We start from the raw sequence: 25,075 nt of genomic DNA, 5'->3' as shown, positions 1-25,075 counted from the left end.
TTATATTTTGTACCCTTGATCCTCTTTTCTATATATATGATAAATTTATACCCTCAATTTACTTACTCACTGAACAGTGGAAATAATTTAACCCTATATAGCACCTTTCGTGGCAGCAGGATATCCTAAAGTGCTTCACAGCCAATCCCTTACTTTTTAACTATAGTCAGTGTTGTTATATTAGCAAATGCGACAGCCAATTTGTGCACAGCACGGTCCCACACATAGCAAAGCCCCGCATACAGCAAATGAAATAAATGAATGGGTAATATGTATTTGGCAATGTTGGTTGAGGGAAGAATGTTGGCCAAGACACCTGGAGAACTCTTTTTTTTCCAAATAATGAACAGGCACTCATCAAAAAAGATAGCACCTCCAACAACGTAGCACTCCCTCAATACTGCACTGAAGTGTCAGCCTAGATTATGTGCTTAAGTCCTGGAGTGGGGCTTAAACCCAAAACCTTCGGACTCAGAGGCAGACTATTGCTGAAATCAGTTCACGTATCTAACATTTGCCATAAATTTCCACTGAGCTGCTCCCACTCCACTTGGTTACTGCTGATTAGTTCTAACTAATGGTTGGAGCAGCTCCAACAGGGCACATCATGGCAAAGGGCAATCAGCATCCAACCACGTTCTCGATGGAGAGCAGGGGCAGGTCTGGCGTGTCTCGTGCGAGTCAACATTTTCAGCAATCACTCGCAACTGAAGAAAAAAAAAACAGGAAGCTGCACTAAGATGTGCTGTGTCTGATAAATTCATGCCAGAATTCCAAACTTTAGTGAAAGAAAAAGAATGTAAAGTTTCACACTGAATGATGGTAATGTTTGTTTAGTAAATATACATGTGATGTACATTAACCTGTATTGTGTGAATGTCTGTGTTTTCCACTAAAATTAGTGCATGTGGCTAAAATGGCACAATCATTACCACACCTGAGGCTAGTCAGCAATTCCTATTGTCATCACTTATAGAACAGTGAACTTGATACATTAAGTTTACAAACTAGCTCTCTTCCATTTGTGGTAAAAGCTCAGAAATGTAAATATTATTTCCAGATCAGAAGCAACACATTTAGAGCTGTGAAAGGCTAACCAGCGTGGGACCTAGCTACATCCCAGTATCAGTGTGGATGATTCCAAACTAAAATGAAACATATTTGAGCATCTGACATTTTGGTAGAACTGAAGAGTTTGAGATAGGCAGATAAACTGATCTTGGGAGCATTGATTTTTAAGTGGGGTGGTCAGTAATATTATGTTTAGTTCATGCTTTTGGGATTTTATTCAATTATTTTGTTAGGTTTAGAGCTTATGTTGTGGATGGGTTAGATTGTTTACTCTGAACTGTGGAGAAATTTGAGCCACACAAGAATATTTACATCCTTTGCATACTACAAGTTGAACACATAAGTTCCTCATTTGTAGTTTGGTTCTCACAAGTAAAAAATTTACATGACAAATGTAATAATGAGTAGTTGCAATACTAGGTGTCATAAAACATTTATAGAAGACAGCTGATACTATGCTAAATGAGTAAAAATGTTATGAATTATTGCAATATTAATAAGCTCTTAAAACCTCAGAAAATTCACACTTTAAAAAACAGGTTGTGAGGGTTTATTTTATAAATTTAGGAATTAACTTTTGAAGGAGCCAGTATTATTTATTATGCTGCCATCATGTTAAAGAGAGGAATAGAATATGTCATGAGCTATTCTGCTCAAGAGCAATTTAGTCTTGTTTGAATTTTTGGATCAAAAGCAATAGCAGAAAGGCAAAGAAAATACAGCACATTTCCAGCTTCTGTTGGAAAATGCTACAGGCTTGTCCCCAGCTCGTTTGGAATATGTCAGAATTTGCATTCACAGTACAAAGAAAAGCAATATACTACTGATGGTTGCAACTGCTCAGAATAAATTGTGGCACATTTGAATGGGACTAAAATACTTCAGCAGAGCCATCATAAAATCTCCAGTTCCATCCATGTTAGCTGGGACATTTAGATTGCTGTTCTGCTGTGGACAAGAGTGGAAGGACATGTTAATTGAGTCTGTTGCCGCAAGCACCAGCACAAGTAATTAAAAAGTGATGTACTGGCATCTTAGGAGGCAATTTTGTGCTAGTTTAATGGGGCACAAACCCAGTGTTACCAAAGCCCAGAGATGCTCCCCCCAACCCCATTTCTCTCTCCCCAGTACTGTTAAATACTTCAGCCATGAAATTCCACTGGGGTTCTCCTGGTCTTCAACAGTGGGAGATTGAAGCAAACACGAAAGAAACACCATGAACATAGACAGGAAGTATGTACATAAGATTTTTTAATATAGATACCTGCAGTATTACCACAGGTAATTTCCATTATAAATGTGGACATAGGGGCCTGGAATTTCTGCAGGGTTCTTCTGATCTCCTGCCATATCAGTGGAAGCTCAGCAGAAACCTTGAAGCAACAGCACGAAGGGTCATTTACATAGTTTCTCTGGGGCTTCCACCAATCTTACAAGATATCAGGGAACACTCACTGGTTCTAGTAAGGAATTTATAATGGAAAAATAAAAATAAGGACAATTATGACTTAAAAATAGGAACTGGTCCAGATATCCTGCTCCAATTATCCCCTAGTCTCCAACCCAGCTTCATCCAAAGCCGACACTTAATCTGGGCTCCCCATATGTAATGCCAACTATATATTAAAATCAGTTTGTCTGTCATGTGTCCCATTAAAAAGTCCTGTGTAAACATACTCATGGTAGAACTATCCACACTTGCCTGTAACACCTACCAGTAACTACATAGAATTTACTGCACAGGTCAATGCTGATGTTTATGCTGCACATGAGCTTCTTCCCCACCCTATCAAACATCCTTCTATTCCTTTTCCCTCATATTTATCTAGCTTTCTCAAATGCATCCATGTTATTCGCCTCAACTACTCCACATGGTGGCAAATTCCACATTCTAACCAGTGGCACTCTATCTGATTATTAAGATGCAACACTGCCGGTAACAAAACCATTGTACATGCGGAAGCTTCACCATCTAATTGTAGACCAGAGCTGTTGGCATCTTATTTCAAACACAAAGTATGAGGGGCTTGTGAATTTTTTCATATCAAAGAGAGAGCACCTGCAGTTTCCTCACTGTGCTCCTACGCTCTCCAGTCTTCTGTCCACTCAAATTTTCACCCACCTTTAGAAATTTCTCCCCCAGCTTCCTCTGACTTCTCCAAAATCATCTGCTCCAAGACCCACCACTTGCTCTTCATCTCCTCCCTACCCTCCGCTCCCTTTCCTAGCCCCTATGCCAGCCGACAAGTCAATGGTTTCTTTTCATGTGCCAGCTCTCTCCCTCAAATCTGCTATGGCCCCTCCTTTTAAAAAACTTCTCAATCCAACTGTTCTCTCCAATCATGGCCCATCTCCACACACTTTTTCTTCTAAGTTGCCTCCAAGTTCTGTGTTGATCTCTAAGACTCAACTTGAATGGTATTGCCATACTGTCTGGCATTAAATTCTAGATGAGTCTGGGTCAAACCAAAAATATCCCCTTTGGCTCCCCACTACAGACCCTGCTCCCTTGCCACCAATTCATTCTCCCAGACTGAACCATGCCATTTGTAATCTTGGTGTAATATTTGATCTTGAGCTGAGCTTTAAGCCCCATATCCTACCTATCATCAAGAATGCTTACTTCCACCACTGCAACATTGCCGCAGCCCCTGTCACTTGCAGAGTCAACTATTCCAATGCCTTCCTCTCTGGTTTCCCATTCTCCTCCCTCCATAAACTCCAACTTATCCAAAACTCCGCCGCCTGTGGTCCTGCCTCGCACTATGTCTCACTCGTCCGCCACCTGTCTTCACTGATTTGGTTCTCCCAATACATTAAATATGAAATCCTTGCCCTGGTCCATAAATCCCACCAGTCTTACCCCACCCTACCTTAGAAAGCTCCATTAGCCGTATAGCCTCTCCTGAATGCTGTTTCTGATTTTGGCCTATTATTTACCCTACCAATGAAGGTAAATGTTTGTCACATTGGGACTGCTCTTTGGAAATCTCTCCATAGATGTTTTTGCAACTCCACCTCATTCTACCTTTTAAAAAAAAATTCTCAAAATCCGTCACTTCATCCAAGCTTTCCATCACATCTCCTAATCTCTTCCTGCCTCAGCCTTCATTCCCAATGCCTATCCATGAAGTGCCTTGGGATGTTTGCATAGGTTCTATACAAATTCAAACTGTGGACGTAGCCTTTATATAGAAAGGGCTCATGCTGCTATATTTCTAATGTGAATAAATACAGCAAACAAAGTTTGAAATAGATATACAATTTATTGTCCAAGCTGTGAGTAGGAAAAATACACCTGTGCACGGGAACAAGCAGACCCTGTTTATGGAAAACATCGTGCTATCAACTGCTATTCAAGCCAAAAAGTTCACATAACATTTAAAAAGCCCTCGTTTACCACTTCATCCCAAATTTGACTTTAGAGCTGCCTAGGTAGCTGTAATTTTTTTTTATTACTTAGTGCAGATGTAATTGCTGGTTTGATCAGTGCACCCATGAAGAATGGTAAACAAGAGTTGCTGCAGTGCATTACATAGTGAAATCTGTAGAAATAGGTTTAGCACAGAACTAAAGATGTCCTTCTATCCTGAGTAGTGATCATCACTAAAGAAAATGTGGAGAAGGCTCAGATTCATGTAACCTACAAGTTACCATCAAGGACTCACTGGAATACACTTAAATTTGGACATGGGACATGGGAGTGAATGTGACTGTACACAAAAAGTAAACTGGTTTGCTACTTTCCTGAATAGATGTAAAAGGGGTGTCTTAATCTTACATAAAATGTACCCATTTCTGAGGTTTTTTTTTGCATTCTGGTTATTTTTTTTCTGTAAAACCAAACATCTCTACATTTGTAGGAGTATGCAAAAAATGACTGCATATAAAAATTCCCACAAATATCTTACTAAAAGGAGATTAAATTTAATTTCAGTACAGCATTTAAATAACACACCGCACTTTAATCAGTCACAGAAATGAACAAGTATACAATAGCATTTGGATTTGGTCTGTGAATTAACAGCCCCTTTGAATTGTGTACTGTATATATCCATTCTAAGTGACCATGAAGCTGAAATATTGAGATCAATACTGATTGGCCACTTTGCCTAATTTACTTTAGTTTGGGGTTTCATGATGTACATTAATAAAATGGTAAAGCAAGGAAAACATGAGTAAACACCTTTTATTCACACTTTACAAAAAGCTACTCATTAAATCTACTACAAACAATACTACCAGTAATTAGTTTACTGATTATAAATTGGACATGTTTTCTAATTGTACAAACAAAGACGACTGCAGGTCCCAGACAAGGATTCATCATAAATCTATTATGGGTATTTATTACATCTTTAAACTTAGCAAGTTCTCCCAAATTGCTCATTCCATCCTGGTTTTGTCTGCACCAACTCTATTTAAGTGCTTTGTCTTTTTATTAAATGTTTTAAAACAGTTAAAATTTGTCACAATCCACTTAGCTACATTCCACATTAACTGTAAACCGGAATGAAGACTGGTCCAATTTGTGTGTGTCAGGTTGTGTTCTTTTGTCTCTCTGCCTGCAGTCGAAACTAAAGAGCTAGATCAAACTATACCTCTGGCTCATTCAATGCATAATATAGTACAAGCTAATTCCAAAGGTTCCCCTTCTTCCCCCTAGCACCTTAAACAAAAGCACAGCAAAAGCTAACCTACTAAAGCTTGCACACTTGGCTTTAAGAATATGCTACCAATGGCACAATGAACAGAGAGTAGAGATATAGCTCTGGTCCAGCTGAAAAACACAAACACATGACTATTTAAAAAATAATGGATTTGAAACTTTGTCTGGAAGACCTGCATGCAAAATATAGCTCAGTTCTAGTTTACACTGCTTCAGAACATTAAAATTCCTACCAAGGAATGCTACTTCTCTACAAGATCAAAGCACGCAACATTGATGGTGTAAGGTCTCACATGATGCAGCGTTCCTTGGTGAAAAGTAGCACTGTGCAAAGGGACAGAAGCAGTGCTAGGGTACAATGGGCTAAAGTTATACTCTGTACCCTACTGTACCCAACCTGATCAACAATGTGGTGTTCATTGCTCCACAAGAAAAAAAATGCCACAGAGCTTATACAAAAGTGTCTTCATAAAATCTCACAAATCTTAACAGTTTTTATTTTTTAAAAAAATCTCAAAAGAAGATGCTCAGGATTTCTCCGCGTGCACAGGCAGTGCTGGTTCCAAAAAACCCCTCAAAAAATAAAAAAGTTGATGAGGCACGTCATGTAAAAAATTAAATCAGAGGAACTTGGGTAATTCAAATAGATTGTAAGGTCCGAATGCTGATACCAAATCCTGAGGAGTGAAATACTTGAATTTAAATCAACAATGTCCTCAACTGTAAAAGTAGTACACGAGTTACAAACCCAGAACAGTGCAAATATTAGCAGAGGAAACCTGTTGCAACTTCTTTTTTTTTACAAATGGTTTTTTAAAGCATGAAACAGATAAAAATTTAGCCTTAGTTTACAATACAATCATTTTTCCAAATCTGTTTTAAATCTTTTTAGTACAAAATGCCTTAAATCAGGTCTTCTATGGTTCATATACAATCATTAAAGGCTAAATTCAAATTCAAATTTATACAAACACTTCTCAAAATTGTGGGAGTGAAGTATGGAAAGAAAGGTCCTCAATGGCTACTACTGGCCTGAAAAGGTAGTGCTATTTGTGCAACAATACACAGTTGATTCCACTTTAGTAAAGTATTTTACTGGTTTTGTCAAGTAGGCAAATTAAAAACCAAACTCACAGTCCTTTTACACCTGTATATTTTCTTTGAACAAACATGTAACGAAACACTCCAAGGTAAGACCCCATAGAGCTGTCCGTTTTGTGATGTTTTCAAGGATGTTATGGAAACATTTTAGTTTCTTTTTGTTTAACTTTGGCTTGAAGCACTCCCAAGTTTCTACTGAAAGAAAAGAGCACTTGGGGGCTACTGGGCACTGAGGCAGAGGTTTTTTTAAAAAAGTGGGAGGGGAAAGAATCAACATTTCTATGCCCATACATAGACATGGGAAAAAAGATTGATGCCCTGACCAGGATGCCATCTACCACATGATGAGTTTTAAAAAAATTAAATTAAATTCAGGGGAGCGAATGGAAGAGTTACATTTTTTCTATGAACATTTGAAGATAAAGCCATTAAAAGGAACTTTTATCCTCGAGTATGCCTTTAAGCAATTAAATATTCTTGGTCAGATTACAATCTCTCTCCCCCATTTCCATTCCAACTGCACTCTATGCCCTATGTAGCTATTTATTAGACTTTCCACCATATTACAAAAAGTTAAGATAAAAGGTAGCAATGTAAAATGTATAATTCTCTTAGTTGGATTTCAAAGTGCACAGTTGCATTTCAAAGTGTGAGTTTCTGTTCTGTGAACATTCCTACGTAAATAAAATATTGCAGTGAATTTTACCCCTCAATCCAATAGGAATCAACTGTATAACTGACTTATGTATAGAGACTGGAGATTTTGCTTCATTTTACACCAAAAATGCAGAAGCAAAAAGCAGTACAAGCTTTGTAAAGAAACCCATTTTCAGCATTTGTCTACAGTATACAAAGTAGGAAATAGGGCTCAGAATTTCATTATCTGTAAATAGCACCGGACTACTATCGTTTATTACTTAGACAAGCTATCCAAGAAACAAATTTAAAATTGATTAAGAACATAATTTAAACAATCCTACTGGCCATACTTCACTCCTCAGTACTTTGATTTTACAATTTTACAAGATTGTTTAAGAGGCTTCCCTCCAAATAGTACACACACAACTACCTTCTGCCTGGCAGATGGATACCATTTACTGGTGACACAAAGGGCAGTAAAAGCTCCAGTTGTGCAAAAAGTGAGAAATGGTCAGATGGGATGTGTGGGTGCGGGCAGCCACTGATACTGTTTTCAATCAGCCAATTAGGATCCAAAGGTCCAAGAACACCCAGTATGTTAATGTGAGGCTTTGAGTAGAAGATATAGTCAATAATACCCTGAAGTCAAATAAAAAACAAAATTAACTTTCAACAGTCAAGATCAACTTTAGCTTTTCTTAAAATATTAAAATACAGCTTTGTACTTAAAAAAAAGTTATTGATACTACATAAGCTGAAGTACCCAATCAATATCAAACCAGACGCAACACTACATGCACCAAATTGTACCATTTGACAAGGTATTTCAGGGTAGAAGTGAGCAAAAAATGCTTGAGGCCAAACTTCTGTGGCCAAATGCACTCCCTGACCATCCAGAGAATTCTCTGATCAAAGCAATCTGAGTAAACTGTTAAGTAATCTTTCTAGTCAGCCGCCCATCCAACCAAAACATTGAGAGACTAGACTCCCTTATTCATAAAACATCCTATGCAGTCTCCTCCCATCCTCAAATCTCATCAGCTTGGAGGATGGCAGCAATGAACGTGGATACACGAGTTGAAAATGCCTTATATGGATCCATGCTGTCCTCCCTGACTCTCTTTAACCCAAGCATGAACCCTCCTCTGCCAAGAAATTGAGTAGGCCAGGACACGATTGGGTGGCAGAGGAAGGCACTAGAGGAGCACCTGATTGTTTTGAGCATCTACTGGCAAACCCCCACCATTGCTTCAATGTGTTTCCACATACAGGAGTTCTTAACTGCTTTACCTACACAGAAACTTGAAATTCTTATGTCGTGCTTGCTGAGATTTACTGTGTTGGGAATTGCTTCCCCTCCCAACATGAGGGCAATCATTACAGACTGCAACAGGTTTTAGCCTGTATATCATCCACATCAACAACAGAAGGATTAGGCACTTGAGCTAACACACTGATATACTCGTGGTGGAACTTCATAAACTACAATCCTCATTCGGCGGGTAGTCTGGGTAACAGCCTCTTCCAACTCCTCCCCCCAATTATATTGAGCATTTTCGATCTGAAATTTTTATTTGGGGGAAGGGGGAGGGATAAGAGAAGGTCCAGGTCTTCCAAACCTAATAGAGACTAGGATCTACACAATCTTGAAACTAGAGGGAGTAGGACAATACACAATTACATTAAGAGGGGGGAGGTGGGGCGGAGAAACAATCACATGATGAAATCAATGTATCGAAATACATGTCACTAAAAATTTGACAAATTGACAACTTGGATTACATTGAACCTAAAAAATAAGATTGATCCCTGGACATCCAACTTAATCAAATGTAAAAGGAAATTTAAGATGGATATCTGAATCATAAATATTACAATTTCCCCTACTAAAAACTGTTCAAATAACAGCAACCGCTGATATACTTACTTTGAAGTCAAAGGTGTAGTTTGTATAAGGTATCAGGCCATTCTCATAGGCACTCTTCAGCTTAAAGCCATGAGTGATCCTTGCACTTGGAGTTCCATTTTTTCCAATATTACTGAATTTCATTAGACAGTCACTATATCTTAACTCTTTAAAATCCTTGTGGTTTGTATCAACTCCTCCAGTGGACAAGTATTCTACAACACCTGAAAAGCAGCAAAATAAACAAATCCTTAGTGTTAAAATAAAACAACTTCCATTTAGAAAACATCTGTGAAGAAACAGGGTCAACGTTTCAGGTCGATGACCATTCGTACGACCTGAAACGTTAACACTCTTTCTTTCTCCACAGATGCTGCCTGACTTGCTGAGTATTTCCAGCATTTTCTGTTTTTATTTCAGATTTCCAACATCTGCAGTATTTTGCTTTCCATTTAGTTAACACCTTTAATGTAGAAAAACATTCTAAAAGTGCTTCACAGGGTGGGGAGAGAGTAAAGAGAAGGGAGGGATGGGGGCCCGAAGGGAGAGAGATGGAGGAGACCGGGAATGGAGGGGGAAGAGGAGAGGGGAAAGGGTAGGAAGAGAAAGGGTGAGGGGATGAAGGAGGAGGAGATGGGTGGCAAAAATCAGGACAAGTCAGGGCTTTTAACCATTCAGCGGATGGGACTCAGTGGGGGAACAGTCTGCAGTGCGCCACTGTAGGGGCTAAAGGATCTGCGTTTATTCTCAATGGGGGGGGGGGGGGGGGGAAAGAGAAGTGACTCTGGTGGGGTGCCTTCAGGAAGCTGAGGTAATGGGGCAATATCTCCAATTATTTAACTTCTCCTTGGGAAAGCAGGTGCTGATCATGAAGTCTAGTGACTGTTAGAAGAATGGTGCCAGTTGTCTGTGGGATTGTGTGGGTTGTTTTTGTTCACGGGAGCACTTTCCACTATATTGAGTCTGGAGATCACTGGTGGATTTTGGCTTTATGGGGGATGAGTGGCATTGGTCGTATTCTCGCTTGGTAAGGATTATTTTCAGCTGTTAGGAGTTTGTCACTATCTGACATTAGATTTTTGAATATTAGCTCTGCTGGCTCTAACATGTCTGATACTGTGATTTATTACTTGAAGGATTAAAGTGGGATTTGTGAGTATTCAGTGAGGAACTGTTCATTAGGTGTTGTTCCATTCTAAAAAAATTAATGTTTAAATCACAGTACTTGTGGAAAACATATTACTGCTAAGTGACATAGTATTACATTATCTACCACAGGTATAGTTTTCCTCATTCTTTTGAATGTGGTTCAAACTCCACATATAATACAACATGCTGTCATTTAAAGGAGAAAGTTATCTTGAGTGCTGTTGTACTTTGTTCCATGGCCAGCCATGTAGTTCATATGGTATTCACTTCACTGTATACAAAACCTCATTCTAAGCTACATTTTTATTCTTGACTGGGATAGGTAGCAAACATACTCAAATAGGAATAATGGGAAAGTAAGTATATACATCAAGAATTCTATACAGCTTTAAAATGCACTAAGCCAACTAGAGCATTGAGAGCCAGGTCTGGATCAAGTTGTGTACACGAACTGTGAAAAGCATTCAAAAAATAATAAGATCATACAAGCAGGGAGGGGAGCATGGACAGTGCAGTTCTTAATTTCCAATTTGCACTGCAGACAGATGAGGCTCCATTGCAGTAGTGCAGACTTGTAAAATTACCTCGATGGTAGGTACAACACTTTTCCTTATTAATTAAACCTCCATATACCATTGTATCAAAGTACTATATAACCTGGGAGGTCACCTAAAATGTTGACATCAACTTGGAGCATAGCAGCACTACATTAATAATGCTTAGTGAAAGCTTGCCAGCTGCTCCAGGTAGCGGCCCTATATACAGTAACAAATAACACCCCATAGATAAGGGAGACCTTTCACCCAGCACTAGATTGAGATAATAACAATTAGTGAAACCTATGGATCCCCATCACAGCAACTCATTGCCTCCTAAACAATTTCACAGTTAAGGTCTTCAATGTCAAAAATGAAAACAATGACAAAATGTCAGACAACTATAGAGCCCCAAGGAAAAGCAGTTTTGTGACTAGAGCTGAAGATAGCTGTGCAAGGCCCATAAAACCCAGATATCTTCTCACCAACCTTATTCTCAGCTCCAGAGTGTAGCTATACAGAAACTGAGCAGTGTGATGCAGTTCCGTTTACATACAGCACCATCCAGTGGTGCAAAGCAAACAATATAATTCATTTCACAACTGTAAGAATCAGTTACAGAAGCAATTGGCCCAGAATTTGCTGGAGCGAGGCAGCACGTGGTGAGTGCCTTAAGTTGCACTTTTGCCTCGCCCTTTGGCTCCAATTAATTTTGTGCCATAAATCGCTGGAAGTGCGAATTGGTCAATGGAGGATCTGGGACCTTGGTGAATAACAGGATCAATAGTCTATCTCCTTAACCAATTAAATTTACAGATCTGAATGGTTAGCAAAGCTCCCAAGTGGCAGCATGGACATCTGACATCACCGAATTACAAGCAGGAAAATGTGTAGTTCTAAGTTTTTTTTAAAAAAAAACTATGGAACATGACACAAACATGTGAATAAGACAGCTTCCTGCCCAGATTGAAATTGTTTTTTTTAATTCATGTGTTACTTGTGGATTCAGCATGGTGACTGTTGGTGACTCAAATTAGTGGACCCACATACTTTGAGGAGAGGTGTTTTGGGCCGGGGTGGGGAAGGAGATGGATGAGGCTCCATTGCAGTGGTGCAATACTTGTAAAATTACCTCTATGGTAGGTACAACAACACTTTTCCTTATTAACTAAACCTCCACACACCATTGTATCAAAGTAATATATAACCTGGGAGGTCACCTAAAATGTTGCAATGGGGGAAATCCTGCAAAGCTGTAATGAATTTAGCATCAACTTTACTCCCAGCCAGAATCCACAACAAATCAATTTAACAGTTTAATCACTTAAACAAAACAGTTTAACTTGCATCCTGGTTCCATGGCAAATGCAGAACAATCATTTAATTGCTAACTGGTTTCAAAGTGGAAGGCCATTGCAAACAATAATTACCCTATTAGCAGGGTCCTTCTGGTTTTAAATAGCAGCCCTAACTTTCTGCGACGGGTTTAATTTGTTTTTACAACGCAAATGCAACAATTTCTTGACTCACGGGGAGATTGATGGCGAGGCTAATGGGGGAGCGGCGCAAATCGGCAATTTGTGGCAAATTGTAACTCACGATGTATGCCTGCCTCACCACAAATTGCTATTTTATTTTATAAACACACTAATAATGACGTGCACCTTTAACTCGCTGTTACTTTGTCGGCAAATTCTGGAGTCTTATTCTGGACATTAGAAATTTCAGTTACAGAGGAGAAAATGTCAATCGAAAACCTTTTTAAATGATTTGCTTGGTTCACTCTTTCTGACCAGTCAATTCAGATTGGTTGTTTTCATAAGCTATTTGTAGCTTCTGACAGAGTAGTTTGAAATACAGAAGCCAAAAAAAAAATCTAGAAAAGTTTAAAAAGCCCAAATATGTAACACGTGGGACCGCCTCCTAATTCTTCCTGATATTAGGACTACCGTCAATGCTCCGAAATCCCAGGACCCCTCTCCCAGTGATTTCATATCCTAGGATCAATCCCAATGCCAACAGAACCTCTCTCCGAAGTACTCCCAAACCCAACAATCTCCCACAAAGTATTAGCAGCCCAGAGGCCCCATTTCAGTACTGCCAGACCAGTGCCCCTTCCCAGGGTTGCTCCCAATGCTTATAAATCAGTGCCTGTAATGATACTAATAGCATAACATTGCTGTTCTTTTAAAACCTGTAACTCACCATGAACAAGGCCATGAGAAATCTGCAAGTTTTATTATAAAAATGTTCGTCTGGCATGTATTTCCTGTCTGATAAACATCACACCAAAAAAAAAATCAAAGTATGTTGTAGTAACAACAAATATTGGAACCAGAATGTCTGCAGCCTCTTAATTGATGTCTAAGAGCTCATTCAGTGATCACTACACAACAATTAAACTTTGTAGCCTTAGCAAAATATACCTGCTCTTTAGCAGAAGAACAATCCATTGCATTTTATATTGTGTAAAGTTCCTGTCCTTGCATAACAGCTCAACCTATAAAATACTGCATTCACTGACTTACTGTGAGCAGTGCCATGGGACATTTGCTAAAAGTTTCGAAAAGTGTCTAGCTATACTCAAGTTTTTATTTCCTACTCCAATGACGCCATTTACTTTGAGCAGAGAAATATACAGTAACTGAAGTTAGTGGCCACAGGATAGACATTTAAACATTTTTTTCTGCACAAGTTTTAGCTGGACACTTTTTACAAAAAAAGTTACATTGAAGAGCTTAAAAATAGGTGGATAGCTACTAGAAGCTATCTATAAACAATAGGACTATTCAGATATTATGCATGTCCACACAGTTCCTCCAGGATACATTAAAGCATCTACTCAAAGTAAATGAATATTGCTTCGGTGATGAAGCACTGCTCACGAGTGATATGTGCAAAAGTTCAACCAGCACATTTTTAGTTGGATAACAGGGTCGAGCCACAGATAACTAACAGATGTCTCAAGAATTTAGTCCTGATAATAGTTGGGAGCACAAAGCGTGGAAAGATTCTATCGACGTATCAATGGGCAAGTCCAAATGGGTGTACCAGCAACCACTATTCACCAACTGTTTGTTTCTAGTGCAAATGTAGAATTTACTGAGTTTCAGGTAATCACAATGTCTGGGATAGTGTTCCACGGGTAGAAGCAGAAGTCATGCAGAATAGAGAATATAGAAATAACATTAACAGTAGTGAAGCCAAGATCGGGGAAAAAGACACCCCATTGCTCAGAAACTTCCTTTCAGATCATAAAGAACTAATACCTGTTACACATCTTGAAAAGATAATGATATAAAAAGTTGGGCACATGAGCTGCAGAGAAATGAAACTGAGCAAAGAACCAGACTGTAGCTAAAGCAACAAACTGAATGGAAGATCTGAGTTCTTTATTCAGCCCATCAATTTGGCAAAGATACTATTATTGAAATAAAAATTAAATCCATTTCTAATGTATTTTCCATTGCTTCAGCATCAGTTATTTGTAAATTTGCTTCCTCGTTGTGATGGCTTACCCTGGGTATTGTATGAGTAGAGTGACGTTAATTCATTACCCAGAGTGAGCCATCGCAATGAGGAAGAAAATTTACAAATAACTGATGTTGAAGCAATGGAAAAAACATCAAATGAATTTTAGAAGATCACAACACCCAAGATGCATCTTTGACACACATGATTTATCCACTGGTTACAGGTAAAATTTCTAACTCTAGGTCGGGCCCTAGACTGAAGGGCAGCCTACGTGAGGGAACTTCTTTCAGGTAACATTAATTAACCATTAGTAATAGTTTTTCCAGAACTGTGTAGTTTTTAATCTGTTTATCATGGCGTATATACTGATCTGAGTGAGGATGGAAAATGGTGGCTAAAATTGAAGATTTTATGAGTGATTTGATTGTTGGTTTTGTGGTAGTTTCTGGTTACTGAATGATATTAAAACTATGAGGAATATGATTGCTCGGTTTTCTGCTCATTATTTGTTCCTCTGATATTTTTTGCTGCTTTACATTTATTCACATTTTGTCACAGATGTTTGAGTGATAAAGTAACAGATATTTGGTTCAGCAACAACATGCATTCATATAGAACTTTAATGTAACAAAATGTCCCAAGGTGCTCCAGTTTGGAATCAGACTCGAGAAGCAGGATTAGTGGAGGTGGCTGTAAGTGCTATAAAAGGAGGAAGATTTAAGGCTGGGAGAAATCTAGTGAGTCAAAGGGGTTTAGGAAGAGAGGGACAAGAGGGTGGAGATGGCTAAAAACTGTTACCAATAGTAAAGCAGAGGGAGGGTGGAGGATGCCTAGTAGACCAGCATTAGAAGAGAGGTGCAGGTATGGATGTAGGACTGGAGGAATTTGCGAGGTAGGGAGGGGCAAGGCCATTCGAGGATTTTGAAGTGAATGCACAGGGGGTTGCAGCACAAACAGGATAGTATGCAGGTGGCAGAGATGGGCAATGGTTTGGCAGCCACAATTATTTTTTTTTTAAACTTGACAAATTACATTTGAGGTGACACATTTGAAACTACACGTTCAGGTGCAACACTATGGAATCACACTTAGCAACACTTAATTATAATTGCAAATTATTTTCATTCATAAGTCACAAGTCATATGTCTGGAGAACTAATAATTTTCTGGGGGAGAAATTACACAATTTAATTATTGCACAAAAGTACTGGTAAGTACACAGTCATCATAACGCTACTAAAGGTGGTTTGCAATCCTTACCTGAATCTGGCAGTGAATTGAGATCTGCGCACAGTACGAGTGGAATGGCATTAAGGTCTCCTGAGACCGCACCAGGTCTGAGTGCACGAGAAGCCTTTTCAATTATGTTCTTCACCTCAGACAGGAACATCATGGTTTGAATCAACTTTACATCAGAGTACTCGGGATCCCAATGCATATGTGCATTTGCAACAAGAATGAGCTGCTTTTCCATGCTATGAAATGACTTCCCAGCTAAGATTGAAAAATAACAATGCCAACTGTCGGAATATATTTAATAATCAAGAAAGAACTTTTTCAAGTTATATAGACCATCAAACTGATGGCATCGCATAACTTATTCTCAAATGTATACATCTAATATATTAAAAATGTTACATCTGCACACAGTTCTCGCCCGCAGTCAAGAATTCAGTGTTTATATCAAGCACTCCCAGGTCAGGTATAGCACAGCCAGATGCAGAGTAAAGCTCCTCTATTGCCAAATGTGACTAGCACAGATGATACTAGCAAAAATTAAAGCACATGGAATTGAAAGCAACCTATAGACATGGGTAGAAAACTGGTTAGGAGGTAGGAGACAGAGAGCAGGGATAATGGATATGTACTCCAATTGGCAGGATGTGATTAGCGGTGTCCACCGGGGATCTGGACTGGGGCCTCAGCTTTTCACTATATTTATAAACAACGGATCTGCCATTTCTCTAACTGTATAAGTCCTCCTGAATTCTTGTACAGGCCTCACTATTTGTCAAAAACCTTACTTTTATGTCAGAGGCAAATTTCAATTGTGTTCCCAATGGCCAACTCAAAATCTATATACAGACTGAGAACAAAAGTGGACCAAGTAAGTGCCCGAGGTACACCACTTTCAACTCTTCTCCAATCCGACCAATAACTATTTCCTTTCCATGAACCAACTCTCTGCCTGTGATGCTAAACTTCCTCTTATACCATGCACGAACATTTGTAACAAGTCTAGAGATATCTTGCCGAATGCCTTCTCAATATCCATATACACCAAATCTATTACATTTCCTTAAACTAACCAATTGGTCCAACCTCCCAAAAAAACCCTCAAATGTGTCAAACTTGCCTTCAATAAATCCTCTTCTTGATTAACCCATGCACTTCTACATGCTCACTAATTTTATCTCAAATTATGGATTTCAAGAGTTTATCCACAGCTTAGATTAACTGGTATATTAGTTACCCGGGGGCAAATTTCAAGTCTCAGCAAAATTTGTTTCTTTAGGGCAGATTAAAAAATTGTGATCAGAGTCTCTGCTTGTTCCTCTGACTCCTTGATTGGGGAAAAGACAATTACTCCTTGGGTATAAAAAGGACAGTTGCTTACTCAGGCCAGGGGTTCAAATAGGGCTCTGGCTCAATTTAGGCTCTTCTTTGGTTGTCATTATCACTATTCTATTAGCTGGATCTCTATCTGCCAATACCATGGATCAAGTGCAATCTCAGAGATCCAGTGATACAAAGCAGTGCAACACCATGCTCCAGGCAGTAGCCCTAGTGCCTGCATCTATACTGTCCATAGTGGAATGCTGTAGAAAGCATGCAGCTTAGTAAACATTAACCACATTGTCCCTGACCAGGCTTCTCAGGGATCTGCATTATCACTGCTATATACGACTGAACTACTTACACATAAACAGAGGACTTGACAGAAAGTCACCACTTGACATGTTCCTTCAGCATAATGTTTAATGTCTCCGATCTAATTGTTGTGACTCCTTTTGGAACAATCAAGGCTTTTTCTTGCACGAAGACTTCGTATGCTTCTACAGCCAGAATGGGCAAAGCTAGAGGCTGTGCTGATGGAGCCAATATAGTTGTCTAGGCATCAATTAGGGACTCAGGATGATACTCATTAGGAGTTAGAACACCAAAGTTAGGCCACTTCTCTGCAATCAGTGAAGAAACTTCTGACACTTCAAAACCCAACTGTTTGACCAAGCTTTTGTCACACCTTCTAATATCTTCATCTTGGCATCCATTTGTTTTGATCATGCCTCTGAAGCACCGTGGGACATTTTTCACAGAATCATGGAATGATGAGCACAAGAGGGCGCCATTCAGTCCATCGTACCTGCTATTTGAAAGAGCTATCCAATAAGTCCCACTCCCCTGCTCTTTCCCCATAGCCACACAAATTTTGCCTCCAAGTATTTATCCAATTCCCTTTTGAAAGCTATTATTGAATCTGCTTCCACCACCCTTTCAGGCGGTGCAGTTCAGATCATAATGCGCTGCATAATTTTTTTTCCCTCCTCTGCCCTCTGGTTCTTTTGCCAATCAGCTTAAATCTGTGTCCTCTGGTTACTGACCCTTCTGCCACTGGAAACGGTTTCTCCTTATGCATTCTATCAAAACCCTTCATGATTTTGAACACCTCGATCAAATCTCCTCTTAATATTCTCTGCTCCAAGGAGAACAACCCCAGTTTCTCTATTCTCTCTACATAACAAAAGTCTTACATCCTTGGTACTATTCTAATAAATCTCTTCAGCACCCTCTCTAAGGCCTTGACATCCTTCCTAAAATGTGATGGCCAGAATTGGACACAATATTCCAGCTCGGGCCCAAAGGTTTAGCATAACCTCCTTGCTTTTGTACTCTATGCCTCTATTTATAAACCAAAGATCCTATATACTTTTTTAATAGCCTTCTCAACTTGTCCTGCCACCTTCAAAGTTTTGTGTGCAGACACTCCCAGGTCCCAGTTCCTGCACCCCCTTTAAAATTGCACCATTTTGTTTATATCACCTCTCCTCATTCTTCCTACCAAAACTGTTTGATTCAAAATGATTCATTATTAAAGGCATTGTATAAGTAAAGTTATTGTTCAATTGATCAATTATCAATATGAAACAATGGCACTGGCTAAGTGGAATCAAAACTGCAGGAAATGACAAGAATCCTCCACCTTACTTGTTTAAAAAAAAACCTAGATTTATACAACTGTCAAAACAACAACAAAAATCCAACACAAAAAGAATTTCTCCTCAGTTATGATGTGAAATACCTGATATCTTTGACAAAGGGATAAGGATGAACTGTGTCAAGTCTTAAGAGGGGTCCATAATGCAGCAGAGTAAAGCCAGTGGGATGGGGAGGTAGGGAGCTCAACACCTGAAAACAGGAGCATTAACTTCTTAAAAAGGAATAGTATCTTTGTGCAATTCTCTCTTTCTACACTCCCATGGAAGAAGGGCATTTAATTTTATGTATATGTTGAACAAATGAGGAAGAACTCAGCAGTATTTCACAATAGTTATTAATAGCATTAAGTTGCATCTGGGCTTTGGAGAGATACTTACGGGATAGTTCAAAAGAATCCTTCTGCAACTCCAAGAGCACTGCAACTCCAATGTTGTCTTTTGTCATAACTCTGTTCAACATAGCTTCTGAGCCATCCGAGTTTGCCATGGCCAATTGGTTGAATTCAACAGTATGGTTCTGAATCAAACAAAATCTGCAACAGAAACATTACAATACAGTAAAACTTGACAGATTTTTAAATTTTATTAAAAAGAAAATGTAATAAATGCAGCTAACCGGCTAAATACGGCTGTCAACATCATACAATAGGAAAACAGGAACTGCGCTATTGGATACAAGATTATAATCCTGCCGGTCTTTCCTCCTACTTGAGAAATATCTTGCCATCAAAAGTGTACCATCTTATTACCCTGACTTAGAAACTAGAATTTGTCTGTTGACAGAAGCAGCAACCTAAGTGATTGTTTGAAGAAAAAAAAACTAGCAAAAGAACAAACTGGAATGTGCATGACATTCTTATGCAAATTTTCATCAAAATTTAACCCTAATGCTTTAAATACATAAGAAAATCATTTTGAAATTAACTTTTTGAATTCTGTACAAACTTTGACCCTCTTACAATGAGACATACATCTCTTAAAAAGGGACCATCACTGTTAAGCATTGATATGGGCTTTATGAAGCAGGTGCTTCACAATGAATCAGCTTACATCTTTTATCTTCCTTGCCATTGCTTTATAAGGACAGGAAAATCATACCATGTCAAACACAATATACTTCTCTGCAGCTTAAGTGTGGGCGTGCCCCTTTAAGGCTATATACTCTAAATGAACTCTAAACTCTAGGCGAGTTCAACTAAACGTTAACTGCCATGCAGACTCAGGATCAGACTCCTGGTTTTGTTTATGGGAAGGTCAATTAAGAGCCTGAAGATATTGTGGACCTGGTATTTTACATTTCTGGAGAGTTTTCTCAAAATTGCAAATGATGGTCTTTTAAAAAAGTATAAAGAAACAGAGTATGATAGAAATTGCATGTAAGTGTAATGTTTTAATTCAGACAGCAAGCGAGAACACAACACAAGCACGTTTGTATAAATGGAGAAATTTATATCACTGTTTGAGGACAAAGTAGGGCAGGGAGAGGGGAAATTGTCTTATTTGAGGTGAGGTTTCTCTACTGGCTGGTATGTGAAGACAGGTGACGGAAACAAATATTGCCCAATTAAGATGGACATATAGTAACCATCTTTAACAGGTTAAAAGGATATCAGAGCCATGGAAAGGGCATTGAAGATTCAAAAGAATAAAAGCAGGATTAAGAGATTGTAGTTCTAAAGATTCAAAAATTACCCCTCCACTTCTCACAGGAAGAGATCTCATACATTTTCAGATTTATGAAAGGTTTTGTGTAAAACAAAAAAAAAATTGGCAAACTAGTAACAAAGGGGCATAAACTCAGAATTATAACTAGAAAATTGAAAGGGAAAAAGTTAGAATATTTTCACACACTATTGATGATTATTACAACATGGAATACTTTACCACAAGTGGTTATTTAAGAAGACTGCAACATAATCTAAAAATAAATCTGATGTGCATTTGAAAAGAACATAAAAGGTGACAGAGAAAAGATAATGCAGGATTAGGGTAGCTAGCTCTAGTTGAACACCAATATGTGGCATGTGAATTAACCTCCAAGACAATTTATTCTCTCTCCCAAAAAGTGCAACAGTTCCTCTTTAAACAATTTGTTGAAACTAACAATTTGCTCTAGTTTCTTTGAATAAAGATATTAATAGGTAAAAAAATCATTTTCCTGTCCATTAAAACAAAAACCTACTTTTCGGTCTTATAGAATATTGCACAGCCATCTACATGCTTCCGATCAGATTCAGACATCGTCCTAGCTCTGGATTTAGGACTGAAGAAACCTTCGTATCCATGTTCTTTAAGTTCAACCAGGAAAAAAGCGAAGTACTGTTCAGTTTCAACTTCCTGCACAAAAAGAAAACCATAATTGAACAGGAACTAAAATTGTTGGCAATCCTACCACTAATGTGGCCTGTGTCCCTAAATATAAGACAGTCATCATAAATTGTATGGAAACACGTCCAAGGTAACTTCCTCAGATATGGTAGAATTGTGAGCAGGGCTGGTGCATGTACTTATGGCTTGTACTGGTTAACTCCAATACATTTACAAATTTGGCACAACTGCAACGTCAATGGAAGGATGCAAACAATGATATCACCTGTACAAAAAATTTTAAAATGTTTAGCAAGCTTGGAACCACAATGGCAGGTATATTTAATGACTATTTGCTAGCTATGAATTATTACAAATATTTGCTCCTTTAGCAGAATAATTTGAGTGACGAAGTGCCTCACCTGAAGACTTATGATATCTGCATTGCAGTTCAAAATTTCTTGCATAATAGATTTTTTCCTATATTCCCAATTCAGCGCCCATGATGGACAGTACCCATACAGCTGTCGTGTGGCATATTTGTCACATAGTACGTTGTAGCACATGACTGAGAACAACGCTGTAAAACAATATTTGGGTTTTAAAAATGATTCAACAAATCCAAAGACGACTTAGTAACTATGAAAAGAATACTCACATTTTAGGCTAACATTAGCAGTGTATGTACAAAACCCTTGACATCTGAAAACACTAGCTGCTGCTAGTCAGCATGCAAATATTAATTTGGAACCAACACCTACAACTAATATTAGCTCAGCTGCTCACATTCCAAGTGAAAACATAAGTACTGACAACCCATATTTACATTCCATCACAATACAAAGTGAACATAGAACTCTAGATGGAAATATAAAATCTCATGCTTAACCACCCCCCAATCCTATTTGGAGGAGAAAGTTTTGAGTGAAGCTTGCAGCTGTGGCTCTGTGGGTAGCACACTCGCCTCGGAGTCAGAAAGTTGTCGGTTCAAGTACCACTCCAGAGACTTGAGCACGAAAATCTAGGCTGACACTTCAATGCAGTACTGAGGGAGTGATTGCACTGTCGGAGGTGCTGTCTTTTGGATGAGTAAACTGAGGCCTCATCTGCCTCCTCAGGTGGATGTAAAAGCTCCCAAGGCATTATTTTGAAGAAGAGCAGGGGAGGCCTCCGTGGTGTCCTGGCCAACATTTATCCCTCAACCAACATCACTAAAAAAAAAAAAATTATCTGGTCATTATCACGTTGCTGTTTGTGGGACCTTGCTGTGTGCAAATTGGCTGCCGCATTTCCTATGGTACAACAGTGATTACACCGCAAAAATACTTAATTGGCTGTAAAGCGCTTTGGGGTGTCCTGAGATCGTGAAAGGCGCTATATAAATGCAATTCTTTCTTTCTATCTCATCTATTCTACTTTTTCTTCTTAATCAGCTCCAGAGGATTGGATGATTCACCATATGGGCCTACAAGGGTCCTAAATTACTACAAGGGTGCAAAAGTGACTGCAGTTAACTTGAAGCCATTAATGCATGCATGATGAAGGGGTACTATTTTTTAAGAAGTCAATTAGCCAAGATGGAGAAGGAAAAGATACAGGTATAACAATTGTTCACTCACTTACAAGGACGTATGTATATGTAAAATTATTATTGACGCTCTTAGGAAAGGCTCTTGAGGGAACAAGCGATTCTAACTTTATGTTGATCATACACAAGACCACATTTTGAATATTATTTTAGGCACTCTACAATCTAAAGGATAATTATGCATGGTGGTTTGTTCAGCGTGGCATTACTATTTCTGAGATTTAGGAGTCCAAGTTATGAGGAATAAATCTCAGACTTTAAACTGTTTTTTGGAGAATTGAAGACTGAGATGAGACATGACAGGTTTTTAAAATGCTGAAATAATATGTATGATAGATAGAGATGTGTATATATCTATGTGTGTATGAGATATAGATGTGTATATATCTATATGTGTGTATGAGATATAGATGTGTATATATGTATGGGATATAGGTATATACATGTATGTATATGATATAGATGTGTGTATACATATATTCACACCTATATCTAGGTTCACTAGATTAATTCCTGGGATGAGATGGTTGTCCTATGAAGAAAGGTTGAGTAGAATGGGCCTATGCTCTCTGGAGTTTAGAAGAATGAGAGGGGATCTCATTGATGATGAGGGAGTGTGACAGGTAGATGCTGAGAGATTGTTTGCCCTGACTAGAGTGTCTAGAACTAGGGGACATAGTTGCAGAATAGGGGGTCAGCCATTCAATACTGAGATGAGGAGGCATTTCTTCACTCAGAGGGTTGTGAATCTTTGGAATTCTCTACCCCAGAGGGCTGTGGATGCTGAGTTGTTGAGTATATTCAAGGCTGAGATCGATAGATTTTTGGACTGTAGAGGAATCAAAGGATATGGGGATCGGGCAGGAAAGTGGAGTTGAGGTTCAAGATCAGCCATGATCTGACTGAATGGCAGAGCAGGCTCGAGGGACCGTATGGCCTACTCCTGCTTATTTTCTTATGGATGATGTAGATGTGTATATATGTATGTATGTATGAATGATATATACACATCTCATACACATCTATATCTATGGATGAAATATAGGTCACACACACACACACACACCTTTCCTCTGTCATCCAGCTGGGTGGGAATCCATTATCTATCCAGTCGTAGCAAAAGAATCACCTGCAATGGCTTCTCTTCTCGCTCTATTACCTCCAGAGTCGCCCAAAGATCGATCCTTGGCCCCCTACTTCTCATCTACATGCTGCCCCTTGGCTTCACCATCCCAAAATAGGGTTTCACATGTACGCTGAAGACATTCAGCTCTACCTCACCACCGCTTCCCTCAACCCCTCCACTGCCTGATTTGTCACACTACTTATCCAACTGGATGAGCAAAGATTTCCTCCAATATTAGGAAAGCCGAAGCCATTGTTTTCAGTCCCCGCACAAACTCCATTCCCTAGACACCAATTCCATCCCTCTCCCTAGCCAATGAGGCTGAACCAGACCGTTCGCAACCTTGGCGTCCTATTTGACCCCGAGATAAGCTTCTGACCACATCCACTCCATCAATTCAGCCTACTTCCACCTCAGTGACATTGCACGTCTCGGCCCCTGCCTCAGCTCATCTGCTGCTGAAACCCTCATCCATCCCAGACTTGACTATTCCAATGGTCTCCAGGCCAGTTTCCCATCTTCCACTCTCCATAAACTTGAGCTCATCCAAAACTCTGCTGCCCATATCCTAACTCGCACCAAGTCTCATTCACCCATCACCCGTGTTCGCTGACCTACATTAGCTCCCGGTCTGGGAACACCTCGATTTTAAAATTCTCATACTTGTTTTCAAATCCCTCCATGGCCTTGCCCATCCCTATCTCTGTAACCTCCTGCAGCCCCACAACACTCAGAGATCTCTGCGCTCCTCCATTTCTTGCCTCTTGCGCATTCCTGATATTAATCGCTCCACCACTAGCGGCCATGCCTTCAACTGCCGACGCCTTCAGCTCTGAAATTCCCTGCCTAAATCTCTCCGCCTCGCTATCTCGCTCTCCTCCTTCAAGACGCTCCTTAAAACCTACCTCTTTGACCCCAAGCTTTTGGTCACCTGTCCAGATATCTCCTGATTTGGCTCGATGTCAAATTTTGTTTGATAACGCTCCTGTGAAGCACCTTGGGACATTTTACTACATTAAAGGTGCTATATAAATGCAAGCTGTTGTTGTAGATATGATATAGATGTGGATGTATGTATAGAGACAGAGACAGAGGCCGAGGCGCGCACGCAGACAGAGGCCGAGGCGCGCACGCAGACAGAGGCCGAGGCGCGCACGCAGACAGACAGAGACACGCACACACAGACAGAGGCGCGCGCGCACACACACAGACAGAGACAGAGGCGCACACACACACACACACACACACACACACACAGTAGATTTCTTAACTGGGGCTGTGAGCAGATTATA

The 25,075-nt window shown here is 39.3% G+C and overlaps 1 protein-coding gene across 4 annotated transcripts in view; it reads right to left on the bottom strand.

Moving 5' to 3' along the window:
- Nucleotides 1–4,317: 4,317 nt before the first annotated feature.
- Nucleotides 4,318–25,075, bottom strand: part of cnot6a (CCR4-NOT transcription complex, subunit 6a) — a 79,527-nt gene continuing 58,769 nt past the window's right edge. For all 4 annotated transcript variants that reach the window (XM_067996285.1, XM_067996288.1, XM_067996287.1 and 1 more), the window contains exons 7-12: nt 21,492–21,649; nt 20,945–21,099; nt 19,141–19,295; nt 15,806–16,039; nt 9,408–9,610; nt 4,318–8,119 (exon numbers count right to left, since the gene is read on the bottom strand). In XM_067996285.1, coding sequence (XP_067852386.1) covers nt 7,907–8,119; nt 9,408–9,610; nt 15,806–16,039; nt 19,141–19,295; nt 20,945–21,099; nt 21,492–21,649 — 1,118 coding nt within the window. In that variant the 3' untranslated portion in view covers nt 4,318–7,906. The remainder of the gene's footprint in view (nt 8,120–9,407; nt 9,611–15,805; nt 16,040–19,140; nt 19,296–20,944; nt 21,100–21,491; nt 21,650–25,075) is intronic.

The sequence above is a fragment of the Heptranchias perlo genome, chromosome 14 (assembly GCF_035084215.1).
Source record: "Heptranchias perlo isolate sHepPer1 chromosome 14, sHepPer1.hap1, whole genome shotgun sequence".
NCBI lineage: Eukaryota > Metazoa > Chordata > Chondrichthyes > Hexanchiformes > Hexanchidae > Heptranchias > Heptranchias perlo.
Note: the sequence above shows the minus strand (reverse complement) of the source record. Positions and strands in the feature narration are given on the sequence as shown.